General features: G+C 37.6%; 1 protein-coding gene across 5 annotated transcripts in view; it reads left to right on the top strand.

The window, feature by feature from the left end:
* Positions 1-23210, top strand: part of CDK19 (cyclin dependent kinase 19) — a 179302-nt gene that overhangs the window by 109601 nt on the left and 46491 nt on the right. For all 5 annotated transcript variants that reach the window (XM_040474380.1, XM_040474381.1, XM_040474382.1 and 2 more), the window contains 2 exons: positions 16033-16143; positions 18691-18831. In XM_040474380.1, coding sequence (XP_040330314.1) covers positions 16033-16143; positions 18691-18831 — 252 coding nt within the window. The remainder of the gene's footprint in view (positions 1-16032; positions 16144-18690; positions 18832-23210) is intronic.

The raw sequence follows: 23210 nt of genomic DNA, 5'->3' as shown, positions 1-23210 counted from the left end.
ATAATCTATTAATGGTTATAAGCTGCAGGAGAAAAACAGTATCTTAGAGTAGGTGTTTACAAAAATTAATTTAAAAAATGCAGAGCCGTACAAGGTAGCAAATTCAAATTATGCATAATTTGTTCCTTCAGGTAACAACTGTTGATATTTCAGAAATGATGAGGACATATATGCGTAAGAATTCAAAATATATAGAAAGATTTAAAACAAAAAAACTTTAAACCTTTGTCTTCCTTGGCCTAGTCCTTCTGCACAAAAGTAGCTACTATAAATGACTACTTATGGCCTTACCAATGTTTTTTTATGCATATTCCAGCATATGTATATCTTTTAAAAGTACTAAGAGATATTATATATTCTGTTCCATCTTTATTACTTAATATTATGTCTTGATAATCTTTCCACACCAGCAATACAGATTTGTCTTATTTCTTACTGCATTCTTTTTCCCCCCCTTCTACTACCTTTATTTATTTATTTATTTATTTATTTATTTATTTATTTATTTAATTTTTTAAAATTTATATCCAAATTAGTTAGCATATAGTGCAATAATGATTTCAGGAGTAGATTCCTTAGTGCCCCTTACCCATTTAGCCCATCCCCCTCCCCCAACCCCTCCAGTAACCCTCAGTTTGTTCTCCATATTTATGAGTCTCTTATGTTTTGTCCTCCTCCCTGTTTTATATTATTTTTGTTTCCCTTCCCTTACGTTCATCTGTTTTATATCTTAAAGTCCTCATATGAGTGAAGTCATATGACTTTTGTCTTTCTTTGACTGACTAATTTCACCTTAGCATAATACCCTCCAGTTCCATCCACGTAGTTGCAAATGGCAAGATTTCATTCTTTTTGATTGCCGAGTAATACTCTGTTGTATATATATATCACATCTTCTTTATCCATTCATCCATCGATGGACATTTGGGCTCTTTCCATACTCTGGCTATTGTCGATAGTGCTGCTGTAAACATTGCTTCAATTTGCATTCTTCAATTAAGCAAGATAATTATGTTTTCATATAGTTTTTGACTATTTTAGATTGTATTTCTTCTTGTGAAATGTCCATATTCTCTGCCCATTGTTTTATTGAAGTATTTTTTTCTTAATGATTTTTGTAAGCTTTGCAAATCAAGCAAATTAGCCTTTTAATGTTTGTGTCTTACAATTTGGTGATGTTTCCAAGTTTGTTGTAAGCCTTTTGATTTTGTTTAGGGTGTATTTTCTGTACAAGATAGTTTTGTAGTCAAATTTATTGACCTTTTCCCTGTGAATTTTATTTAAAAGGAGATTTCCCTATAGCAGATGTTTGTTTTAAGTGTGACCAGAACTTATGTTGGAGAATAACATTTCAAAGAGGAGAGTCTAGTGAGATGTGAATTTCATATGTATTTTTTCAAGCAGTCTTGAATCAAGACATTTCAAAGTTCCAGTATTATTCAAAGAAAGCTTACTTTAAAATTAATGCTGTCCTTTTTACATATGTGCTCTGCTAAATACAATATTATTATTATTTTTAAAGTTTATTTATTGGGGTCCCTGGGTGGCTCAGTCAGTTATGCGTCCCACTTTGGCTCAGGTCATGATCTCATGGTTCGTGGGTTTGAGGCGTGCGTCGGGCTCTGTGCTGACAGCTCAGAGCCTGGAGCCTGCTTCGGATTCCGTGTCTCCCTCTCTCTCTTTCCCCCTCCCCCACTCATGCTTGCTCTCTCTCTCTCTCTCTCTCAGAAATAAATAAACATTAAAAAATAGTTTATTTATTTATTTGGAGAAAGAGCAAAAGAAAGTGGGGTAAGGGCAGAGAAACAGGAGAGAGGGAATCTCATCAGGCTCTGTGCCACAAAACTAAGGGTTTTGATTAGTTATTAATAGGTAAAATACCAATGCCAGTAATTCAACATATTTCACATCACTAAGCACTGCAGAGCCTGATGCAGGGCTCCAGCTTGTGAACTGCCAGATCATGGCTGAGCCAAAGTCAGATGTTTAACCGATTGAGCCAGCTAGGTGCCCCTAAACACAACATTATCGAAAGTTATAGTATTTGGATTATTTTTCATTATTATAATATCATAATTACTAGTTTTTCCCCCCTCATTGTTTTAACATATTTTCATAAAAGCCACATTAGTCACAATGAAGCTCTTTTAAATGTTAAAGTTAATACTCAGTGGAAATATTTAGGATTTATTAATTCTAGTAGATGTTTAATATAAAGGAGTCATTTATTTCACTGTGGAAACTCACCCCCCTCTGTGTTTGCTTATAATACATACAAAGGTTTTTTAACAGAGTAGGAAGGAAGTTGATTTTCTGTTTAATGGAAACAATACAGTAGACATTTCCTGGATTTGGTCAGATCGTTTAGTAGCTTTACTTATTACTGCTGTTTAAATTCCTGTGAGGTCTTCAGGAGCTATAAATGATTAATTTATTTGAGCCTTGACTTCATTGTGTTTATCTTCTCTAGAAGCATAGTGATGTGAAATACGTTGAGTTACTGGTGTTGGTATTTTAGCTATTAATAATTAATCAAAACCCTTAGCTATAAATTGTAAACGTTAGTGCAATTTCTTATAGTTTTATGGGAGGGGCGTCTGACCATTGATAATACCAATAATTCTGAAAAGTAAAACATCCAACATGTATTAAACAAGTTCCTTCAGAGAGCAGACCCCTCTTTCTCTGAAGATCCTTAGCCAGAGGCAGGGGGTGGGAAGGGAGGGTGGAGGTTGGCACTGGGTAGGAGATGACTTTCAGGGCTATTTGGTTGCCTGCTTTTACTAAAGAAAATACAAACCGTATATTTTATTTTATTTATTTTTTAAAGTTTATTTATTTATTTTAAGGTGGGGGGCAGAGAGAGAGAAAGAGAGAGAATCCCAGGCAAGCTCCATGCTCTTAGTGCAGAGGCTGACATGGGGCTTGATCTCATGAACTGCATGATCATGACCCGAGCTGAAACCAAGAGTCAGATGCTTAACTGACTAAGGCACCCAGGGATCCCTAAACCATGTATTTTAGAAGTATAAGTATGGGTTAGGTGTGAACCCAGATAGCATCAGAGTGCACTGAGATAAAAATGAAGTTTATTATGGCCATTTAGGATAGAATTACTACTTTATTTGCTTAATTAATCAAAGGCTAGTTTCAATTTCCAGACTTCCTAAATTCCTTATTAGAAATTTTCTTAGTTTTAAAAATAATATTTTTTTCAATGTGGAATACATGTCATTTACCCAATGTATTTGAAACCCAATTCAAACATGTTCTGTTGCTTTCATTTTTGCATTCAACAAAACTTGATGGGATTCTCTCTACTTTGTGCTAGGTTCAGTGCTAGGTGGTTTTATAAATATTTATCTGGGGGGAAAAAAAGCAACATCTCTGTTACATAGTGATAGAAGTCTGCCACAGCAAATTTAGAATAGAATAGGGATTTCATTTGATATTTGCTCCTAAAAGATGAATAGTGAAGGAGTCCTTAGAACTGGTGTCTCCATGGCATAATGAGAATACTTGTTAGTGCTCTGCCTTGCTGTTTGAGGCTCTGTACTTCTCAGTTCTCTTTCCAACAAGCATAGTTCATTAGGAGCACCTTCTGGGACTTTCCAGAGCAGGTTAGGTTTGCTGTATATGCATATTCTGCCCATTCATGATGATGGCATAGGGAATATCCTTAAGGTGAAGGCTACAACATATGGCAATTATGATACTCTCTTTATCAGGGAAAAGCTCACTAGTCCTTAATTTGGGTCCTATCCTATCCACCTGCCTCATTTACAATGCAGTTTTATCTTGAGTCTCAGCTCCCCACCCCCAGTACCCTCACCCCCACCAAAGAGATTATTTCTGGAAAAATAGATTTAGCCTTTGGGGTGGATGGTTTTTAAAAAAAATTTTTTTAATGTTTATTTATATTTGAGACAGAGAGAGAGAGACAGAGTGTGAATGGGGGGAGGGGCAGAGAGAGAGGGAGACACAGAATTTGAGGCAGGCTCCAGGCTCTTGAGCTGTCAGCACAGAGCCTGACGCAGGGCTTGAACTCATGAACAAGGAGATCATGGCCTGAGCTGAAGTTGGATGCTTAACCGACTGAGCCACCCTGGTGTCCCTGGGGTGGATAGTTTTGAATGTCCTACTTAGGAGTTTTCACTTTGAAGCCATTTAAGATTTTGGAATGGGAGAGTTAACATCATCAAACTTTTTATTTTAGGAAGATATTCTGATGTCAATACATAGGATGTATTAGAAGAAGAGGTAGGAGATAAGTCATCCCTCATTAATTCAGCCAACATTTGTTGAACACCTACCATGTGTCTGGCTTGTACAAGACAATGAAAATGTAGAGATGGAAGACATAGTCATTGCACTCCAGAACCTTACAATCTATTAAGAGAGATAGATAATTAAACTACATCATAATTTTATTTAATTAGTGGTATGTTAACAGAAATATACAGTACGGATGGAAACAAAAGAGACACCCACTTCTGACTAGGAGTTTCAGAGAAGCCTTCTTAAGCAGGGATAAATTACTCCTTTGAAAAAGCAAGTAGGCATTAATCAGACAAAGAGGATGGGGAAGATCTTTCTGGGCAGAGACAGGAGCACATGTGTAAATATTAGTTAAAGGTTTCTTTTAATTATTAAGGTGCGAATTCATGAGTGATATTTAAGGGGCAGAGTGTGTAGCAATTGTCCAGCGGCTGAGCCCTGACTGATTGTAAGTTATGAGCCTGCCTTGGTGATTAGGAAATATTAGTGTAATTGCAAGGATAGTGGACACACTAAGAAGTCGAGGTGGGCAAGCTATGTTCAGACTTGGATCTGTGGATTTGAAGGTACAATGGGATTTTCTTGTGGATGTATATATGCATAGTTGGAATTTGATGTCAGAGTTTAGTTAGGAGTGAGATTAGAGCTAGAGATTGAGATTTGGGATTCTCTATAAAAGTAGTAGCTAAACCTCAGACACGTGTAAGATGTCAAGAGAGACTGCAGAATAGAAAAGGAAAAGAGAACTAGAGATAGGATTATGGGGAATAAAACAATACTTTTTTTAAAAAAAAAAGCAAGGGTCTAAATAAGGAGTTTTGATTTTATTTTTTTTATTTTGAGAGAGAGAGAGAGCACGTGGAAGGGGCAGAGAAAGGGAGAGAGAGAAACACAAGCAGGCTTTCCACCATCAGCACGGAGCCTGGCGCGGGGCTTGAAACCCACAAACCGTGAGATCATGACCTGAGCCAAAGTTGGACTCCTAAGCAAGACTGAGCCACCCAGGTGCCTCCTAAATAAGGAGTTTTAAATTAGTTTTCTTCCTTCCTCATTTTATTTCTAGGAGATAAAAAGGATAGATGAGAAGGAAATAAACATTTGTTAGGAGTTTTAACTACTGAAACCCCAAGGCACAATGTCCAGAGTGAAAGACAAATTTAGTTTCAATAATTGTGAATGTAGGAAGATTTTCAGCCAAGAGCATTGAAACATGAAAAGATTTTCTAAAAATTTTTTTTTAACGTTTTTATTTATTTTTGAGACAGGGAGAGACAGAGCATGAACGGGGGAGGGTCAGAGAGAGAGGGAGACACAGAATCGGAAACAGGCTCCAGGCTCTGAGCCATCAGCCCAGAGCCTGACGCGGGGCTCGAACTCACGGACCGCGAGATCGTGACCTAGCTGAAGTCAGACGCTTAACCGACTGAGCCACCCAGGCGCCCCAAAACATGAAAAGATTTTCTGATTATCCCCCTCAAAGAATCAGAAAGCTCTTGAGAATTCTAGTTCTTTAGGTTTTACTTTGTAAACTCTTCATTTTGATTTCCATCTGTTTCATTTTTCATATTTAAACCTTATATATTCAGAGTGCCAGTGATTTATAAGAAATAGGTGGTTTTCTCCTATGGACTATGTTACATGGAAGATTAAACACACATACTTTATTTACTTATTTATTTAAATTTTTTTTAAGTTTATTTTAAGAGAGAGAGCACAAGCAGGGGAGGGGCAGAGAGAGGGAGGAAGAAAAAGGATCATAAGAAGGCTCTGCTCAGTCAGTGCAGAGCCTAACAAGGGGCTCAAACCCATGAACTGTGAGATCATAACCTGAGACAAAATCAAGAGTTGGGCGCTGAACCGACTGAGCCACCCAGGCACCCCCAAACACTCATACTTTAAAAAGAACATATATGTTATCATAATTGAGGAGATATTTATTTATTTATTTATTATAGACCTCACTTGGTTTCAAAAATCGCTCCGTCGTTAAGTACCTTGTTGTGCTTGAGGTCAGAGAGAAAAGGAAACCAGATTGTTGCAGAATGGAAAGGAAAGTAACTTTCCCATAGCCGTAGTATTATAATAGATTCTACCCAGGGAGAGTTTCAGAAATTTGGTAAGGAAATGCTATAGCATTCCCCATCTCATTACATCTCCCTCTAACAGGTGTCTCTGTCTGGAGTGGTCAGTCCCTTCCACTTATATGTAATGACAATAACAGTTACTGTTCATCAAGAACTTCTAGTATTCCAGGCTTTCTGCATATATTATGTCATGTAGTCCTCATCACATTCTTGTTAATAAGAGTTAATTAATAAGAGTAATAACTATAATTTATCAAGTTCTTAATATGTCCTATGCATTATGTTACATAATGTGCTTGTATTTCATTTAATTCTTACAGAAACTGTGTTTATGTTTCACTGTAGATATTTATCATTCCATGAGGCCCAGAAGGATTTTTAAATCAACTTGCTCTGTGTCATATAGTTAATCAGTCAGGACTCAAATTCAGATCTCAGAATTCTAAAACCTGTACTTTTTGCCTTGTGCCTGCTGCCTCACTGTCACTTCCTCTTTGTGGAAGTGGATCATTGACCTCCCTGAAGCTTATGACTGGTACCTAAGTAGTGTCCCTAAGGTAAAATAAAGCAAGAAAATGTAGGGCCACCTTTAACCAGAGCTGGGTTACTGTTTTATAGACCCCTTTTCAGAGTATGAGTGCCACCTGCTGGAAGGTTATAATGTATCTCTGTGTTTTGCAAAGACCAGCTTCCAGAAGGGCTGCTGTCACAGATGTGCAAGTGTCAGATTTCAAAATGCTAATTCTTAGATTTCAGTTTAGGAATATTGGGGCATTTTGGAGTTAGGTGAATCCCGTTTGCCATAAAATAAACAGTTTCATTTGTCTTTGTGTGTGTGTGTGTGTGTGTGTGTGTGTGTGTGTGTGTGTGTGTGTGTATGTGAGAGAGAGAGAGAGAGAGACACTTAAAAAAAATGGTATACTCAGTGCTTCCTAAAGGAAAGCCATGTTCACTATGGGCAAAGATTGATAGTCAAATGAATCCTGCGGTTACTTTCAACAGATCAAATAAGAATAGAAAATTGAATTTACTTTGAGATAAGTGAGTTATTGAAGTATAAGAGGACCCTTTCCATTCAGATACCCTAAAAGAGGAATCTGGAACCGTGGGGGCATCAGAGACTTGGAGAACAGAAAGAGGGGATAAGAGGGGAAGAAAGATGTGTGGATAAAAATAAAAACTGGGTTCTGTAATTGTTAGTCTAGCCCAAGCCTCCTTGTAGTGAGTCAGGATCCTAAGTAGTACCTTAGAGATAAAAGTTTAGTATTATAACTTTGAATTATTATATGTTTAGAACAGTGAAAACTGGATACTCTTTATAATCACTTATATGCCCTTGAAGGAAGATCAGATAAAATCTTGGCATGTTTACTGCACATTCTTCATTAGCTCCTTTGAGATCATTTTAGTTTTCTGCATATCTGTCACAGGTACCATTGGTAAAATCTGATATTTCCAAGAATTAAGGTAGTAAAAGCATGACCATCTCCTTCTTTCTTTGTGTCCCTTTTCAGATCAACCACATAAGAAGCTGTGATAGTTTGATAGTCATCTTATCTTAGCAGGTAGATTTCTGGAGAGAAAGAACTGCCTTTTGCGGGGTGTGTGTGTGTGTGTGTGTGTGTGTGTGTGTGTGTGTGCATGTGTGTGAGTTTTTAAATCCCAAGAGTAATGTTCATTATAGAAAACCTGTAAAATAGAAAAATAGAAAGAACTAAAAGTCACACATAATCCCACCATCCAGACATAACTATATTAATGTTTTGATCTATTTCCTATTTTATAAACATTTAATATTTTGCAGCCTTTTTTAAAAATATTTAAAAAAATTTTTTTAACATCTATTTATTTTTGAGAGACAGAGCATGAGCGGGGGAGGGGCGGAGCAAGAGGAGGAGACACAGAATCTGAAGCAGGCTGCAGGCTCTGAGCAAGCTGTCAGCACAGAGCCTGATGCGGGGCTCGAATCCACAAACTGTGAGATCATGACCTGTGTTGAAGTTGGATGCTCAACCGACTGAGCCACCCAGGCGCTCCTATTTTGCAGCCCTTTTATGTTACATCACGATATTATTGTATAAGTGTTTTCTCATGTATTTAAAAACTCGAGGCATATGCCTATGAGTCAACAATATGTGGATATCCACATAGTTTACTTATCAGTCTTCTTATTATTGGACGTTTATATTTACTGTTTTTGTTCATTTGTTTCTTCAGTAAATAGTGGTTGAGAAATTTCCTTCTTTTCATTTGTTTGCTTCCGTAAATAAGGGTAGAGAATACACTCTTGAGTGGCAATTATTTCGGGTCTAGCATTTGGTTAGTAAAGTCACCTTGAGGGTAACCAGTGATTGGATAAATCTTTCCTTTAGTTCCTCGCGTGTGTCCCCCTGTGTCCCTTTTTCCTGTGTACATTTTCTTTAGAATTTTGTAGTGCTTCCCTTTCAGGAAACACCCTCATCATATCCTTTGGCTTTTCAGGTTCTATGCAGGTTAAATATTTCACCCTGAGCTATTAAGAGCCTTGTTTCTGCTCTTTACAGTAAGGCCCCACACTTGTACTTCTGGTAGTGTGGGCGTTGGTGGAGATAACCATTCCTTTTTAAGCTTAAAATAAATGTAGCTTGAGGAAAGTGAGTATCCTTAGAAAAACTATTTGTAGACACAGTCTGTTCAGTTTATTAAAAACAGAATCATTCAAAACACCTTTTGAAACGATAGCAAAGTCTTACAATACTCCAAGCTCTTTACTGGTTTATTTTGTAAAAACCAGGTAAGTTCAGCAGATTTAATTCTTCTGACATTTGACATTTCTTGAGTGCTTACTGTGTGCCAGGAACCATTTTAAGCACTGGGGGTATAAAACCAACAAAAACTTCGCCTTCAGGGAGCTTATATGTTAATGGAGAGAGACAGATGATAAACAAGATAAAATAAATAAACAATAGCTAGGTCCACAATTTCTTAAATAAAGCCCCAGGAACAGATGTATTTTAGATTCAAAAATTTTAAAAAGATTTTTGAAAGATAATGTGGTATATATATCATGTTATCTAACCCCCAGGGAAGCAGTAATCAAACCTATTAATATTCTTTAGTATAGAAGTATGAACATTCACACTTGGATGAATAAAGACTGTAACAGCTTCACGTGAATGCAAGTGAGATATTTCTGCAAAATGAGTATTAAAGGATACTTTTCAAAAAAAAAAGGTTAAATTATGATGTGATACAGATATAAGATGAACACATCTTCAAGGTTTTATTTAACTTGTTAAATGAAGGAACCAAGTAGACGGTATAGCCCATTCAAAGTAGAGTCCCTAGGGCTCCTGGGTGGCTCAGTCGGTTAAGTGTCTGACTTCAGCTCAGGTCATGATCTCGCAGTCCGTGAGTTCGAGCCCCGCGTCCAGCTCTGTGTTGACAACTCAGAGCCTGGAACCTGCTTCAGATTCTGTGTCTCCCTCTCTCTCTCTCTCTCTCTCTCTGCCCCTCCCCTGCTCATGCTCTGTCTGTCTGTCTCTCTCAAAAATAAATAAACGTTAAAATATATATATATTAAAAGGAGACTCCCTAGAACAGGCATATTTATAGATCAGGAAGGTTAAAATGATGTGCAAGTGAGGCAAAACTGGCCTCTTCCATAATGAGAGAGGGAAGTCAATGAACCTCTACTGGACAGGACAATTTGCATGCGTATAGACAAGAATTATTCTGCATATTATCAGTTAGCTATAACGTACAGAGTTGTAAAACAGCTTCCATAGAATCAGAATCTGATAACCTGAAAGGATGTGCCCTTGACAGTGGATTTATTTTACCATTGAGGTTAAATTTGTTTTTCCTACATGAGTTCCTAGAAAGTTTTTGTTTCTCGTCCTTCCTTCCTTTTTTATTTTTATTTATTTATTTTTCACATTTATTCATTTTTGAGAGACAGAGAGAGACAGAGCAGAAGCAGGGGAGGGGCAGAGAGAGAAGGAGACACAGAATCTGAAGCAGGCTCCTGAGCTGTCAGCACAGAGCCCAATGTGGGGCTTGAACTCACAAACCGTGAGATCATGACCTGAGCCAAAGTCACACTTAACCGACTGAACCACCAAGGCGCCCCCCCTTCCTTCCTTTTTTAATGTTTATTTATTTATTTTGAGAGAGAGAGAGTGAGCAGCGGAGGGGCAGAGAGAGACGGAGAGAGAATCCCAACCAGGCTCTGCACTTTGAGCACAGAGCCTGATGCAGGGCTCAATCTCACAAACTGGCATCATGACCTCAGCCGAAATCAAGTGTCAGATCCTTAACCGACTGAGCCACCCAGGTGCCCCAAGCTTTAGGTTTTCCAAGCTCTTTAGAATTATAGATAAGGGATATAGAGCTGTAATATGTTTGGTAGTGATAGTACTTTGTAGAAAAAAAAAATAAAGGTGGCGAGGGAGGTTATAATTTCAAATAGAAGGCCTGGGAAAGACTCACTGGGGAGGTATATTGCAAATAGAGCTAAAGTCTGAAGTTGTTTACCTGAGTAACTGGAACAATGAAGTTGCTATCAACTGAGCCTGGGGAAGAGCAGTTGAGGTAGAAGGCAGGGTACGTAGAAATCATTACCCTAGTTTTGGCTCGTAGACATTCAAGTAGAGATGTTGATACACATTGCTGGAGTTCAGGGAAGAGGTGTGAGCTAGGGATAAACATCTGGGAGTTCAGGCACATAGGTGACATTTGAAGCCCTCAAACTAGAGGAGATCACTAAAAACAGGGCTCCTTCTATGTTTCAGGCTGTGTTTAGTCCCTGGAGATATAGGTATAATTTAAAAATTGTCTTCAAGGTTTAAGGAGGGAGGCAGTTGTAAACTGTTAAAGCAATATAAAAATATATGAATATAAATACACATAAAGTGCAGATGATCCCGTGAGGCCAAATCTGAGTCATCTTAAACTCACCCTCAAACTTGCTTGTTCAGTGGTCTGACCATGAGACACACACAGAAGAAAGCCAGACTGTGGTACCTTTAGTGTCAGCTGGTTTCTCCATTAACCCCCTGTGCCCAGCAAGTTTCCAGTGATATTAAAGAACCTTACTGGTGACACTTCTGCATGGATTGCAAGGTTCCTCAGTATTTGGCCTTTGCCTTATCTCTTGTTTTACTTCCTTAGACCTGTCCCTGGGGTTGGAGATGATCAGTATTGTATCTTTGAAACACCACTTTGGCTGTCGATTGAAGGACGAATTTGAAGAAAGAACAGAATAGGCATAAGTAACATTAGCTTGCTATTTCTTTGCGTCGTCTGCTTTCACATTGATGTTAGTGACTTATAGAGACCTGTAGGGTAGGAAAGACTCAGCAGATCTGCAGAAATACAAAGTATATATTGCTGTGCTAGAACATGCAAATTTGGGGATTAGGAAAAAATTTCTACTAAATGCATGCAGTTGAAAACTCTACACTTTTCTCTCCTGTAGGTCATATTAAAAGGAAACCTGTACGGTGGTTTCTCAAAAAATTAAACATAGAATTATCATAGGATCCACCAGTTTTACTCCTGGATATATAAAAGAAAATAAGAGATATTTGTATATCAGTGTTCAAGGCAGCATTATTCATTCATAATAGCTAAAAGGTGGAATCAACCCAGATATCCATGGAATGATGGGAGGGATGAATAGATAAATAAATGTGGTATGTACATACAATGGAATATTATTTAGCCTTTGAAAGGAAAGAAATTCTGACATATGCTATAACATGGATGAGCCCTGGAGACATGTTAAAGAAGCCAGACACAGAAAGACAAATGTTATATGATTCCACTTACATGAGGTACCTAGAATAGTCAAATCATAGAGGTAGAAAGTAGAGTTTCTCAGGGGCCATATTGTTTAATGGTACTGAGTTTCAGTTTGAGATGCTAAAAAAGTTTTGAAGAAAGGATAGTGGCGATTGTTGCACAACAGTGTGAATATACTTAATGCCATTGAACTGTACAGTGAAAAATGGTTAAAATGATAAATTTTGTGTTATGTATATTTTACCACAATACAAAAAAGAACCTAGAAAGCGAAAGACCTAGAAATAATTGCTGCTGTAAGAAAGATAAAGAAAGATTTCTACATACTAGCATTGATGGATTGAGGGATCAGTTGAGGGATTTCTGATATTGAGGGATTTCTAAGATAGATTATGCTAAGAAAAAGTTAAGTGCTATCTTTTGAGTAAATAAGGACAGATTAAAAATATGTATTCCATTTGCTTTATTTCCATAAAGAAACACTGGAAGGATTAATTAATAAAAGTTGTTAATTCCAGCAGGCAAGAGGGACTAGGGTCACTAAGGGCAGGAGTGGTAATGAGGTATCTTTTAAGTACTTTTGATTTTTGGATTGTATTACCTATTCAAAATAATGTTGAAATATGGGAGTTAAAGTGGCTTCATTGTAGAGGGATCACCAGTTTGTAGTCACAGAAAACATAATTTTTTAGAGATATTGATAAAATATTGCTACATGTGATATCCCCTCCCCCATACAAGTCAGAGCCTGGTTTAGATGCAGAAGTGAGTCTCACTTTCCCTTCCACTGCAGGCAACAAAGAACGTATTTTGGGTAGAGACATAATAAAGCCAAACTTTCTAAGTTCATCAGTATTGAGAGAAAGAGAGGGTAACAAGGCATTGCACCTGCAGTGAGGCTTCTTACCAGTGTCCAAGCGCTTGAAGGTTGACCATGGCAAGTGGGGTCATTAAATGTATTAACCCACTGAGTCTGGGAGCCTAAAATATTCAAAAGCAGGAAACTGGATATAGCTCTGCATCCCTCCAAAATGCCACTTTCTCTGATTCAGTCATTAATTAGGAGCCTGTTTTGTCTAATATTTGCATCTGACGCAAGAAGCAGGGTTGTTTAACATTTCTGAGGCAGAGGGAACAGATAGTAGCTGATAGCTGAGCGCCCATTTAATCGCCCTCCTCTCTCCCTCCCCACCAAGGGAGTAGGACTATTATATCTTCCCCGGATATTTCCTTCCAGCTCCTCCTTCTACCTAGATCCGATAGGAAATACGGATAGAATCCTGAGGCAGACTGTGAAAAGTAGACGGCTGTCTAGGCAGCTCAGCCCATCCTAACTCTGTTTCGGGGCATGTGGTTTGAGGGAGAACCCAAGGAGTCATATCTGGGAACCACGCCCAGATTAGAGCTGGTAGAGCACCTTCCAGGAAGGTGGTCAAAGTTCAGGTGAAGAGAAAGAGCTGAAGTACAGAGCCAAAATAATAGAATTGAAGAACTGGGAAACCTGACGTCAAAAGTAGTGAAGAATTAGGCAGCTGGGAAGTAATTTATAAGAGTTCCAGAGATGGAGTTCACACGATTTTTACAGAATTCCAGCACAGGCATGCAAGGTATACTTTACTCATTTAAAGTTATTAGAATGGGTAGGCAATTCATTTTTCTCTTGTCTCGTTGATCTGTTTATATGTCTGTCTTGCCCAGTACACTGTAGGAATTGAAGACAAGGACTTCAGCCATAATGGAAAAAGCATGGACTTTGGAATTAGGCAGATCTATTTAAATCCGAACCTCTTCTCTTTCTAGGTGTTTGATATTAGTCAAGTTATTTTTATTACACTGGACTTCAGGTTCCATGTACATCATAGGGTAGTTGTAAGAATTAAATGAGAGAAAAACGTGCATGTGTGTGTGTGTGTGTGTGTGTGTGTGTGTAATCATCTTACAAAGTATTCAGTAGAAATGTTGCTCCCTCTCCCTTTTTGTATCTGCCACAGAGTTTTATATTTAAAAGACATTCAGGGGCACCTCGGTGGCTCAGTCAGTTGAGTGTCCAACTCTTGATTTCTGCTTGGGTCAGGATCCCAGGGTTGTGGGATCGAGCCCTGTGTCAGGCTCAGCACTGAGTATGGAGCCTGCTTAGAATTTTCTCTCTCCCTCTGCCCCTGCCCCCGCTCACATGCACACACTCTCTCTCTTTCTCTCAAATAAAATACAAAATAAATAAAAGACTGGGGCGCCTGGGTGGCTCAGTCGGTTAAGCGTCCGATTTTGGCTCAGGTCATGATCTTACTGTTCGTGAGTTCGAGCCCCACGTCGGGTTCTGAGCTGACAGCTGGGAGCCCGGAGCCTACTTTGGATTCTGTGTCTCCCTTTCTCTCTGCCCCTCCCCCATTCATGCTCTGTCTCTCTCTGTCTCTCAAAACTGAATAAAGGTTAAAAAAAAATTAAAAAAATAAAAGACATTCAAAATATCAAATTGAATATGTTTGTGTTAAATCTGAACCCTGGTTAAGGACAGCCTGTGGCAGGCATGCTTATAGGCTTTCATCTTGGACAGATAAAGTTATTGTTGCTGAATATTTTATCAGGCAACTGCCTGTTAAGTGCCAGGTGCTAAGTTTTCACTTGCTGATCCGGTCTATCTTTTTATGATTTCCTTGTTTATCATGGTGCAGCTTCTACTCTGTGCGGGCTTATCCTTTCTCTATTTATAGGACCTCTTCTCCACACCAATTGTTTTTTTTTTTTAATCAGTGGGTATGAGAGATTATCTTATACTCACTGCTTTCGTAAAAAAAAACCTCAACCACATGCTCTAGTGTAGGGATTGTCAAATATCTTTCCTTCTTTTGTCAAATATTTATTGAGCACATACTGTGTTAGAGTAGATATAGATAGTATTAATATGTGGTTCCTGTCCCCCAACAGTAAAAAAGATAGGCACATTCCAAAATATATTTAATCATTCAGTGATAAGATATTACTTTTGTTTACCATTTTACATATTACTGCTTAAAATGATCCCATTTTGGGGCGCCTGGGTGGCGCAGTCGGTTAAGCGTCCGACTTCAGCTCAGGTCACGATCTCCCGGTCCGTGAGTTCGAGCCCTGCGTCGGGCTCTGGGCTGATGGCTCAGAGCCTGGAGCCTGTTTCTGATTCTTTGTCTCCCTCTCTCTCTGCCCCTCCCCCGTTCATGCTCTGTCTCTCTCTGTCCCAAAAAAATAAATAAACGTTTAAAAAAAAAAAAAAGATCCCATTTTATTTTATTTATTTTAAAATGTTTATTTACTTATTTTGACAGAGAGATCATGAACATGAGCAGGGGAGGGGCAGAGAGAAAGGGAGAGAGAGAATCCCAAGTAGGTTCCACGCTGCAGGGCTTAATCTCACAACCTTGAGATCATGACTTGAGCTGAAATCAAGAGTCAGGTGCTCAAACTGAACCACCCAGGCGACCCAAAGTGATCCCACTTAGGAACATACACATACACATAGAAAAAGAACCGAAGGATATGCACCAAGGTGTTGACAGAACTTATCTCTGAGTAGGGGTATTTTTTTTTTTTAATGTTTATCTATTTGTTTTGAGAGAGAGAGCACACACAAGTAGGAAGGGGCAGAGAGAGGAGAGAGAATCTCAAGCAGGCTCTACACTGTCAGCACAAAGCCCGATGTGGGGCTTGAACCCAGGAACCGTGAGATCATGACCTGAGCCAAGATCAAGAGTCGGACAACCAGCTGAGCTTCCCAGGCGCCCCAGTAGGGGTTTTTTTTTTCCTTTTATTTTGCTTAAATTTTCAAAGATTTCACTTTCAACTTATAGAAAGTTCATCATTCCCCCCTCCTTGCTAGCAGGAGAGTGACCCCTCTTCTTTCTCTTGCATTCAGCTTTTGCGAGAATTGAAGCACCCTAATGTGATCGCATTGCAGAAGGTGTTCCTTTCTCACAGTGACAGGAAGGTGTGGCTGCTCTTTGATTATGCAGAACATGATTTGTGGGTAAGTTTAAATTCACTTTATTTTTAGGACTCTTCATCTAGGTATGGAGAAACAAATATATGCACTGCATATTACTAATGCACGTAAAACAAAACTTGCTCTGTTGAACAGAGTTCAAAATAAATATAATAAATGCAAATGCAATATAAAAAATAAAAATAAATAAATGAAAATGCAGATTTAAAAGAATTTGAGCAATGAACATTATCATGTTATTATACTGAGAAGATAGTATTTGTAATATTCAGAAATTTTACTTCAGAAAGTGTTAATGTGTATGAAACTGTGATTTTATGCAAGTAATTAATGGCAGTTTACTGATATGTGTAGTGAAAATGGCTTTCTCTTGTGGTACACACTGTAGTTCAAGTTTCACCAGTTATATACTTGTGAATACTTTCTCTAAGTTAAGGTCAATCTCTTGCAACATTTTGGCATTTAAAACCAACTCCACAAAATAGAGGTACATACATGGTTTTACAAATATTAGCCCCAAATTCCAATTCTAAAGTTTTTAAGTTGGGAATCAAGATGCTTAAACATTTTATCCAAGGAGTTGCTAAAAGTAAAAAAAAAAAAATCAAACTTGGCCGGAAGTTCAAATTTTGGGTAATTAAATTCTGACTTAACATAGTGCGGTTTGTCATCTACATAAAGTCACACATCTGTTTAGGAATAACTTTGACAGTCTTCTTGGTCTTTAAGGAGCTTTCAGAGTTTATGCTATTACAGCATATTGATAACAGTGTCCAGTGAATTTTTCTCCATTCTTTTCATGGATATTCATAAAAATGATGTTTTCCCCATTTCTCCGGGTCCTTTGTGGATTTGGATCCAAGAGTTACTTGATAATGTACGTACTTCACCTTGAACATCAGTGGTATAATGAAAGAACATGCAGTGCATTGGACTGATCGGGTCCTGTAGAACCATGTCGTTTGTAACATGATGGCCCTTAGCCACGTGTGCCTAGTGAGCACCTGAAGTGTAGCTGGTCTAAATTGAGATGTACTGTAAATATAAAATACGCACGGACTTTTGAAGACTTAGTATGAAAAAAAAAAATCTCATTAATATTTTTTATTTTGATTCTATGTTGCAATGATAATATTTTGAATAAGCTGGGTTAATTAAAATATACTACATTAATTTTACCTGTTTCTTTTTTTTTTTTTCTTTTGCTGTGGCTATAAAATGTTGAAAGTTATATATGTGTAGCTCCTATTATATATTTTCTGGATACTGCCCCTCCATATAAACCCTAATTTTCTATTAGTTCCTTAAATAAAGTACATGTTGTTAAACAGCTTATGAAAAAGCAAGAAAGCTCTGTTAATAGGTTAAAATTTTTCTATGCCATTTGGCCATGTTTAAGTTAGTGGAGCATTATTGACAGCTTTACCAGTGTTGTTCAATAGGGGTTTACATGACCTTTTTTTTTTTTTTTTAATTTTTTTTAATGTTTTTATTTATTTTTGAGACAGAGAGAGACAGAGCATAAGCAGGGGAGGGGCAGAGAGAGAGGGAGACACAGAATCTGAAGCAGGCTCCAGGCTCTGAGCTGTCAGCACAGAGCCTGATGCGGGGCTTGAACTCACGGGCTGTGAGATCATGACCTCAGCCAAAGTTGGTCGCTCAACCGACTGAGCCACGCAGGCGCCCCTACATGACCTTTAATACCCATCATGTTGTGTTTTGCACAGGGGTGAGGCAAAGATGGAGGTGGAGGTTTGGGGGACAGGTAGCATATCTTCCCTATCAAAATGATGTTATCATAACCTACAAAATAACATGTGGTCATAAAAATTTGAATATAGTGATCCAGTTGTATTTATTTCAATGAGGTTGAATTTCGCCTTGTTCTCTCCTTCCTCCTTTCTAATGATTTCCTATTTAATATTAACTACTAGGAATATATCCTAATTTCATCCTATGCCAAAAGAGGGTAGACTTTTGCAATAATTCAAATGTACACATAGTCAGTGACATTATACAGATTTACTAAGTGCTAACTTTTTATACAGTAGTAAAGATTTAAGGGCATGTAGCTGGCTCGGTTGGTAGAGCATGTAACTCTTGATCTCAGGGTCATGAGTTTGAGCCCCATGTGTGGCATGGAGTTTACTTAAAATAAAATATTTTAAAAAATATAGTAAAGAATTATAGAGTATTTTTTTCTTCTCTTTTAATCTTTCATTCTGTCAGTAGAGAATACAACTAATACTTTTTTTTTTTTTCAAAAAAAATACTAGTACTGTTTTTATGCAGTCTTTTAAGTATCAGTGCTTTTTACCTTTTGGTTCTATTTAATGAAAATCTTACTGGTTTCAGTAAATCTAGTTATTATACCCACAATAACATTGTCACACTCACCCCCAGTATAGGTCCCTTATCATTCAAATTATTTTTCTTTGTGTCATTATTGGCCTTTAATAAGTAATTTTTAAATGTAGAGAATTCATTGTAGACTTGATTGTGTTTTATTGATACAAATATTAGCAGAGACTATATGTTATAATAGTATGTTTTATTTTTTTTAATTTTTAGCACATTATTAAGTTTCACCGTGCATCAAAAGCAAATAAAAAGCCCATGCAGTTGCCAAGATCTATGGTCAAATCATTACTTTACCAGATTCTTGATGGTATCCATTACCTCCATGCAAATTGGGTGCTTCACAGAGATCTGGTAAGTATGTTTCTTTTAAATTGATCAATATGGGTTTTTTTGACCTCTTTTTAAAAATACCTTTTCTTCTTGGTACAATTATTATGAACATTGATTATAGAAAATTTTGAAAATACATAAAACCAAAAAAGAAGAAAATAAAAATCACCCATAAGCCTACGCTTAAAAGAGTACCCTTATTAACATTTGGTATATGTTCTTTCATTATATTTATGCATAGCTATAAAATGTGTGGTTTTCAATGCATAATTGGTATAATCTTAATGGAATAGTCACATGTAAAATAAGTACCTTTCAGTCCATTTTGTTCTTCACATTATTGCTCATTTTCAGTAAAAATATTAATAATTAAAGATTGAGTTCTTACTGTTTTTTTCCCTTAAGAGCTAAATGGAAATAATGACCCTGCATCCAGTAAATAGAACGTTGTCAGTATTATCAATAAAGGTTGTTATCAGTATTATGAACAAATCAAATGTTTGATTTTACCTTTTTTTCAGTACACATGTAACAAACATTTGTTAATGTCAGATTCTATGCCAGTTATCTTTGCATTGTTGTTAGTTTATGTTGATGAGATTTTTTTTGTTTATTTGTAAGAAAATATGGGTACTGAATAGTTGTAATAATCATGAGTTTAAAATTGGAAGTTTTGTTCCTAACTCTCCTTGAAAAAATGGTTTCAAGATCATTATTTCTTAGGCTTTTGGAGATTCTAGGGATATGGTAGGGATGAATGTAGGTCAACTCAGTTTTACTAATTGAGGAAAAGTATTTATTATAGAAAGGAATGAATACACAAGAAGATCTAGTTAGTACCTGTGGCTACATTGTCAGGCCTTGTCTTCTGACTTGACCATCTCTTGCTGTGGCATTGAAAATAAATTGGAGCCAAATGCCAGTGACCACAAAGATGGGTTTACCATTTCAACAGATGCATTTCACCTCATAATTTTGAACTGTAAAGTTCTCAAAGACTTCCACCTATCCACTTTACTATTAACCATGAATCAGCACATTTTTCTGTGGTTACATGAGGTTGTTCTAGATCAAACCCTCTCCTTCATTAATTTTTTATGTAATTAACATAAGCTATGTGAGTTATTTTTGAGGTCATGTACACGTTTGAATCATCGATCAAAATCTTTTATTGAAGACTGACTAATTTCAACTCTTCTCTTTTTTCACAACACTGTGTATTTTATTCTCAATAGCATAGATTCACAGATTTTATTTCTAATGTTGTCGCCTGAGTGTCCACTGGGACTAAAACTCAGGATGACTAGGACCTGGTTTTCTCTTTGTTGGCTTGCTGCTGCTTTAATGTCTATATTAGTTATGGCATCACCCTTTTCTCAGCCTAGAAGGTTCTTTTACCCCTTGCAAACCCTTGCACTGTACATCTAGGCCTTGCCTGGTCTTGTCAGTTTCATCTCTAAGCTCTCTCTTCCATCTGTCTATTTCCATCTCTAGTGCCTCATTCCTAGTTCAGGCCTTTATTATCTCTTTCTTGCGGTATGGTACTAGCCTCTTAACTTGTCTCCTTGCAAACAATCTCTTTCCCTTCCATCCACTGTAGACCTTCTGGATAATTACACAGCTCCTGATCAAGAACTTTGAAATAGTTCCTCATTGCGTACAGACTAAAGCTCTAGTTCCTTATTGGGCTTTCAAGGTCATAGCAGATATAGCTCCAACTCTCTTTAGAATTTTTCTTTATCCCAAGCCTATAATCTTTCACTTACACTATACCATTAAACTATTGATTGTCCCCTGTGTCATCCTGAGATTTCCTGCCTCAATGACCTTTATTTATTACCCCATCTGTACATATTCAAATACTACCTGTCTGTGAGGACTTGCACAAATGTTAAAACTTATCCTCGTATCCATTCCTACTTGGAAATAAGATCTCCTTTTTTTTTTTTTTTTTTAAATGTTTATTTATTTTTGAGAGCGAGAGAGACAGAGTGTGAATTGGGCAAGGGCAGAGAGAGAGAGGGAGGCACAGAATCCAAAGCAGCCTCCAAGCTCTGGACACGGAACCCAATGTGGGGCTTGAACTCACAAACTGTGAGATCATGACCTGAGGCGAAGTCGGACGCTTAACCGACTGAGCCACCCAGGCGCCCCAATAATCTCTCCTTCTTGTTGGTTGCCGTGGTACTTCTTTACTTCTCTTACGGCACTTATCTGTTAGTATTATAGTGGCTGTCTTAGATCATCTTCTAGACCATACACTTCTTGAGAGAGGAGGGTCTACGAATCCTTTTGGCACACTAGCAGTACTCGAGTACACAACAGGTACTGAGTAAATACTTCCTCAGTGAATTAATATGAGTAAGAATAGATTCTTACCGTATGCTTCTGGATCAAGTAACATATTTATATTTCAACACACTGTCCTCAATAAACATTTATTATTACCTTGTGTGTTTAAAGCAAGGATATATGGGGACAGTACACATACGATTGCATTAAAGACCTTCTCCGGAGTTTACTCTCAGAGAAGAAACACGACATACGCATAAACAGTTGTGCTGTAAGATAGGTGAGAAAGATGGTGATCATGGCTACGTGATAGGCACAGATTAAATGCTACTCAAGCTTAGAAGAGGTTATGAGGAGGGGATGAGGGAAAGTTTCAAGAGAGCTGTCACTTGAGCTAGACGTTGAAGTAGGAATCTACCCTGTGAGAGCCTACTCAGTTCTTTTCGCTGATCATGAGTACTGATAGCTGGACCACATTGCCATGGTTTTGCCAAAGTATTTTCAGGAGTAGAAGATTTAAACTGTGTGTTTACTTGAGATAGATTCTCTAGTAAGTATAGAAATACAAAGCGTATCACATATGAATGTGGTGTTGAAAGCATGATGGGGACATGCAAAAAATTATTTTTTGTGCAATAGAGTTGCAGTTTCAGTCGGTGAGTGGTTTTTCTTAATGCTTCGTTTCCCATTGACATAGTGCTTTACACTATTTGTTAGTCACAATTATTTCAGAGTATATACTGTCTCTGCAAGATCCAGAGTTAAAGGTGTTAGAGTAAATGTGAATTTGCAATGTAATAATACAACCCCCCAAATTTAAAAAGTAAATAAAAAATCAGTGTTTTGGACTTTACAAAAGAAGCATTATATCATCAAAGAAGGTTGGGGTTTTTCTTTTAAAAAAAATTTTTTTTGACGTTTATTTTTGAGACAGAGAGAGACAGAGCATGAACGGGGGAGGGGCAGAGAGAGAGGGAGACACAGAATCGGAAACAGGCTCCAGGCTCTGAGCCATCAGCCCAGAGCCTGACGCGGGGCTCGAACTCACGGGCTGCGAGATCGTGACCTGAGCTGAAGTCGGACGCTTAACCAACTGAGCCACCCAGGCGCCCCAAGGTTGGGGTTTTCATCGTGATTGATTATATATCTGTAATAGTAGTTAGCTATATCATATGGATCCTAAAATTTACCAGAAGTAGAGAATTTAAACAAAGTCACTAAAAATATTACTTACATTGAGGAATTGCTTTAAAAAGAAAGGAGAAGAGGAGCTAAATATATTTATCTTGGCTGAGACAATGAAGTAGAGACATAAGTCTATAAATATTTGGAACTTGTAAACACCAAGGGAAAAAAGATGTATTTTAATTTTATAGCAGGATATAGCTAAGAGTAAGAAGATGAAATATAGGATGACTCACTTTTATGAGATTACTGTTCGGGTAGGTTGGAAGGATGCCAAGATAAATAGTTGATCCTGTTTTCAAAATTATGAGCTCCTGGGGAGTAAGGATCATATCTTACTAATTTTTGTATTCCTAGTGTTGGCATATTGTTTGTGCTCATAAGTTACTTGAATTTCAGCAAGGCATCTGGCAATTGCACGTTATTCTTTAGCAAAGAGAAATAGTGGCTAAATGGTTGTATTGTTAAGTAGATTTACGGCTTCTTGGTTATGAGTTTTGCTACTGGATCAGTGGCATAAACTGAACTGTGCGTTAAACCATCTCTTCATCACTTTATCATATCTCAGTACCTAAAACATGATAAATGCTAGGTCTTTATCAAATGAAAGATCTGAGTAAATGCTCTAGGGCCCTGACTTGCTCTGACTTTTAAAAAATATTTGTGGTGGTTCCAAACCAAAACTCTAACTTTAGTTTTGAATGGTAATTATTGTTCATAATAGTGGGTGAATTTGTACTCTTTTAAAGTCTATGAGCACAGATAACTATATCTTTTTTTTTTTTTTAATTTTTTTTTTTTCAACGTTTATTTATTTTTGGGACAGAGAGAGACAGAGCATGAACGGGCGAGGGGCACAGATAGAGGGAGACACAGAATCGGAAACAGGCTCCAGGCTCCGAGCCATCAGCCCAGAGCCCGAC

This window comes from Herpailurus yagouaroundi, unplaced genomic scaffold (assembly GCF_014898765.1).
Source record: "Herpailurus yagouaroundi ecotype Mexico unplaced genomic scaffold, PumYag 139, whole genome shotgun sequence".
In the NCBI taxonomy this organism is placed as follows: Eukaryota; Metazoa; Chordata; class Mammalia; order Carnivora; family Felidae; genus Herpailurus; species Herpailurus yagouaroundi.
The sequence above is the reverse complement of the archived record's forward strand: the minus strand, read 5'-3'. Positions and strand labels throughout refer to the sequence as shown.